Raw genomic sequence first — 4,289 nt, 5'->3', positions numbered from 1 at the left:
ATATATATATATATATATATATATATATATATATATATATATATATATTACTAAATCTCGAGATTAATAAAGAGCAAAGACTGAACCGTTAAAGTGCCAAAACAAAAAAGTGCAGCCCCCAGCCCAACGCACGTCAATAAATCCTGAGATTAATAAAGAGCAAAGACTGAACCGTTAAACTGCCAAAAGAAAAAAGTGAGGGTTTTAATGATTGGGCACATCTTAGCATTAGCATTTGCGAGCACGAAACAAGTGTCGAACATGTTCTGAATATGATCACTTGCTATGATTTGCGTCTACGGTTGCAAAAGAATCAAATTATTGATTGTGCAGCGCAGCGACAACTTGAGCAAGAAAAGGACCATTGGAGAAAAGTTCTATTTAGGATGACACACTTTGGCTAAAAGAGTAAAAGATGAACTTGTAGCTCAAAATTCTAAGATTTTTCTCTTGTACTAGCATGTAATTCCTTGAGAAATTTGTACTACCGTACTGACTAATAAAAATAATGTTTTAATTGCCTACTTGACTTTCTTATACATGGGGCCTAAATTGTGATTTCGCTCCGGGGCCTCAGTTTCCGGGGTACGGCCCTGGCGGCTACGGACTGGTGCACTTGTTTAAACGGAGTGAGTGCTGAGCAACTGTTGAAGCTAGCCAACTGCACAGGCCCACGTCCATGTCCGTAAGGTCAGTGCGTATATTCTTTCCATATAAGTCCAGCATTATTGCTTTTAGCAGCCCTCCAGTGGCACCTCCAACTAAACATGTTTTGTTGACTTCGCATACATGATTATTCAAGCTCATCCTCGCTAGCACGTGATTCTGCTGATCGATGATAGTTTGCGGTTGCGGGCCCGAAGCTTCAAGAGCGGCTTCATAAATCTAACAGCGCCCGAGGTTTTGACATCGGAGCCACAGCTAACGACAAGCACGGAGAAAGAGAAACAGTCGCAAAACCCCACGCACGCACATGGAGATGGAGGCTCCGGCGGACCAAGCTAGCGGCAAGCACATCGTTCTGGTGCACGGCGCATGCGTCGGCGGCTGGGCCTGGTTCAAGGTGGCGACGCGGCTCAGGGACGCCGGGCACCGCGTCAGTGCGCCTGACCTCGCGGCGTCGGGCGTGGACCCCAGGCCGCTGCGCGAGGTGCCGACGTTCCGCGACTACACCAAGCCGCTGCTGGACCTCCTGGAGTGCCTCCCGCCCGGGGAGAAGGTGGTGCTCGTCGGCCACAGCCTCGGCGGCGTGAACATCGCCCTCGCCTGCGAGCTGTTCCCGGAGAAGGTCGCCGCTGCGGTGTTCCTCTCCGCATTCATGCCGGACCACAGGTCGTCGCCGGCGTACGTGCTTGAAAAGGTACGCCGTCGAATCTGCAAAGGTACGCCAGCTTATTGCTCTTTATACTACTGAGTGTTTGCTCGATCTAAAAAGTTCGTGGAGGGGGGAACGCTGGACTGGATGGACACGGAGTTTAAGCCTCAAGATCCGGAGGGCAAGCTTCCTACTGCCATGCAGTTCGGGCCGCTGGTCACCCGAGCAAAGTTCTTGCAGCTGTGCTCGCCGGAGGTATGCGAAATTACGAACCTGTCGCTCTGTTAATCAATCTGTTCGAACATCGATGAAATGCCCCTGCATGCTGGGAAGCTGTACACTGATTGAAATTTGAAATTGACCAAATAGAAATTAATCCTAGAGTTGCATGCTGTTTGGAATCATATGTATGGCAGGATCTGACGCTGGGAAGATCCCTGATGAGGGTCGGTTCGATGTTCGTGGAGGACCTGAGAGTGCAGCCACCATACACGGAGGCTCGCTACGGGTCGGTGCGCAGGGTGTTCATCGTCCTCAAGGACGACAACGCCATCGTCGAGGGGTTCCAACGGTGGATGGTGCAGAACTACCCCGTGGAGGAGGTCAAGGAAATCGACGGCGCCGACCACATGGCGTTGTTCTCGACGCCGGCCGAGCTAGCGCACTGCCTCGCCGACATCGCCGTCAAGTATACCGCCTGACGATATGGTGTGGCACACGCTGCGCTTGCTGGTCTATCTCTTTACCTTTGATGATACGGTCTTGTTGCCGGCATTAATTTGTGATTTGTCAGTGCTGTCTGTGTCAGTCTCCGACCTTTGTAGTACAGTACTGATCTATCTACTGCTCTTGTTCATGGTGGTGTTTTGTCCCTTTCATTATGTTTCCTCGACAATTTTTTGTTGTCGATTGGATAGGTTTTGAATGTTGCCGAGACTTTATATCGCACTCAATTTCAGAAAGACGATGTTTCAACGTCACATCGCATCGTGGTGCCAAAGTGAATTTCCGGTGGCGGTGGGTGAGCACCTACTGGTTTTTTTTGAGGGTGAGCACCTACTGGTTGTTGTGATGCACTCAGCTTGCCTATTCGGATTTACAGAGGAGGAAGAAGATCAGGGGAGGGAGAGATACAGACAGACGGGGGAAATGGTCTAGTTCTATCTGGAAACTCGACATTCTTCAGGCCGTCTTCACGCCATCTTCTGTCTGGGCCTCCAGTTCCTAGGTCTGGCGCCTTGGGCTGATGTCCAGGAGTGGGCCAGGTCATGACACTCGCCACCCTTGAAACGGAGAGCTCCTGTACGGCGCCCTCTGCGCCCTGGAACGAACTGGCGCTCACGCGCGCCCGAGTGGGCTGCGGCCCAGCAACGCGCTTTTCTTCCTCCGTTGGGTTCCAGTTGCACGCCCGCTCGCTCGCTCGCTCGGCCACATTTTTTTTCTCGTATTTGTTTGCAGTTGGCCTGGTCGAAAAAACCGGCCGGTTTTTTTATACTTATGGAAAATTGTGAAATCAGAAAAGTTCATCCATTTGCAGAAAAAAAATGTTAACAGATAATTTGAAAAAAGTTCATAAATGTTGAAAAAATGTAAAAACTGAGAAAAGTTCACCAAAATTGGAAAAAAAGTTCATCAATTTTGAAACTAAATCACAAAATTTGAAAAAGTTCATTGATTTTTGAAAAATAGTTCATTATTTTGGAAAAAGTTCACAAATTTTGAAAAAAAAGTTCATCAATGTTGAAAAAAAGTTCACCAAAAATTTAAGAAAGTTCATTGATTTTGAAAAATAGTTCACAGATTTAGGAAAAGTTCATGAATTTGAAATAATGTTCATCAGTTTTGAAAAAAGTTCAAAAAGAGTTCATCAATGTTCAAAAAAATTCATTAAAATTTAAAAAGTTCATGGATTTTTAAAAAATTGACGAATTGAGTAAAGAAAAGGAAAAGAAAAGCGAAAAAAGGAAAAGGAAAGAAAAATGAAGAAACAAAAAACCAAAAGAAAAAGGGAAAGAAAAGAAAGTAGAAATAGCAGAAAACGGAGAAATGATCACCGAACGGCGTTGTGGTTGGTTGGTTAGTGTAGTTTCTCAAGATCAAGAAGTCCCTGGTTCGACTCATCACGCGTGTGTTTTTGAAGATTTTGCAGTTTTAACCCAAAAAAGAGATAAAATGGGCCGGCCCAGCGCGGAGTAGGGTGTGCGCCGGTTTGCGATTAACACAGTAACGGGCGCAGCGGGCGCCGAATAGGAAACGCCCTTGAAACGCGACTTGTCCCCATCGATAGAGCAGGGAATTTTCCACGGGTATACAGGGTTATGAGTATGGCCAAATCAGTCTCTTTCTCAGAGTTGTGGGTATACAGGGTTATGAGTATGGTCAAATCAGTCTCTTTCTCTGTTCTATTCAATGGGAAAAAACTTGATGAATTTAAACCTACTAGGGGTATTCGGTAGGGAGACCCAATATCGCCCTACCTTTTCTTGTTGGCAGCGGAGGGCCTTTCAGGGCTCCTCAAATCCAGAGATCAGTCATCGCAAATTGGTGGAATTTAGGTGGCTCCTTCAGCGCCTCCGGTTAACCACCTTTTATTTGCTGATGATAGTCTGCTGTTTTTCAAGGCAAATGGTGCAGGGGCGAGGGAGGTGTCAAACTTACGAAATTCTTACTGTGAAGCGTCAGGTCAAAGGATCAATAGCAGTAAGTCCTCTGTCTTTTTGAATAAAGGATGTCCAGAGTCTACCAGGCAGGAGGTCAAGGGTATACTCAATGTGCATACGGAAACTCTTAATGAAAAATATCTGGGCATGCCATCTGATATTGAAACTAGTAAAACAGGGGCTTTCAAATATCTTAAGGATAGGCTTTGGAGTAAGGTGAAGGGGTGGATTGAGAAAGCAATATCTGCAGCGGGTAAAGAAATTTTAATCAAATCAGTGGCGCAAGCAGTCCCAGTATTTTCCATGTCATGTTT

At 46.3% G+C, this 4,289-nt stretch overlaps 1 protein-coding gene across 1 annotated transcript; it reads left to right on the top strand.

Moving 5' to 3' along the window:
* The first annotated feature begins 839 nt into the window (after window positions 1-839).
* LOC123100339 (salicylic acid-binding protein 2) lies at window positions 840-2,193 on the top strand. Its single transcript, XM_044522278.1, has 3 exons — window positions 840-1,360; window positions 1,436-1,570; window positions 1,732-2,193. The coding sequence occupies exons 1-3, from the start codon at window positions 974-976 to the stop codon at window positions 2,014-2,016; spliced, it is 807 nt and encodes a 268-aa protein (XP_044378213.1). The 5' UTR covers window positions 840-973; the 3' UTR covers window positions 2,017-2,193.
* Window positions 2,194-4,289: the final 2,096 nt, after the last annotated feature.

This window comes from Triticum aestivum, chromosome 4D (assembly GCF_018294505.1).
Source record: "Triticum aestivum cultivar Chinese Spring chromosome 4D, IWGSC CS RefSeq v2.1, whole genome shotgun sequence".
Classification (NCBI taxonomy): domain Eukaryota; kingdom Viridiplantae; phylum Streptophyta; class Magnoliopsida; order Poales; family Poaceae; genus Triticum; species Triticum aestivum.
Note: the sequence above shows the minus strand (reverse complement) of the source record. Positions and strands in the feature narration are given on the sequence as shown.

Coding starts and splice junctions, on each gene's coding strand:
- LOC123100339 (XM_044522278.1), top strand. CDS start 974: ATGGAGATGGAGGCTCCGGCGGACCAAGCTAGCGGCAAGCACATCGTT. Junction 1,361..1,435: donor CGGCGTACGTGCTTGAAAAG/GTACGCCGTCGA, acceptor CGATCTAAAAAG/TTCGTGGAGGGGGGAACGCT. Junction 1,571..1,731: donor TGCAGCTGTGCTCGCCGGAG/GTATGCGAAATT, acceptor TATGTATGGCAG/GATCTGACGCTGGGAAGATC.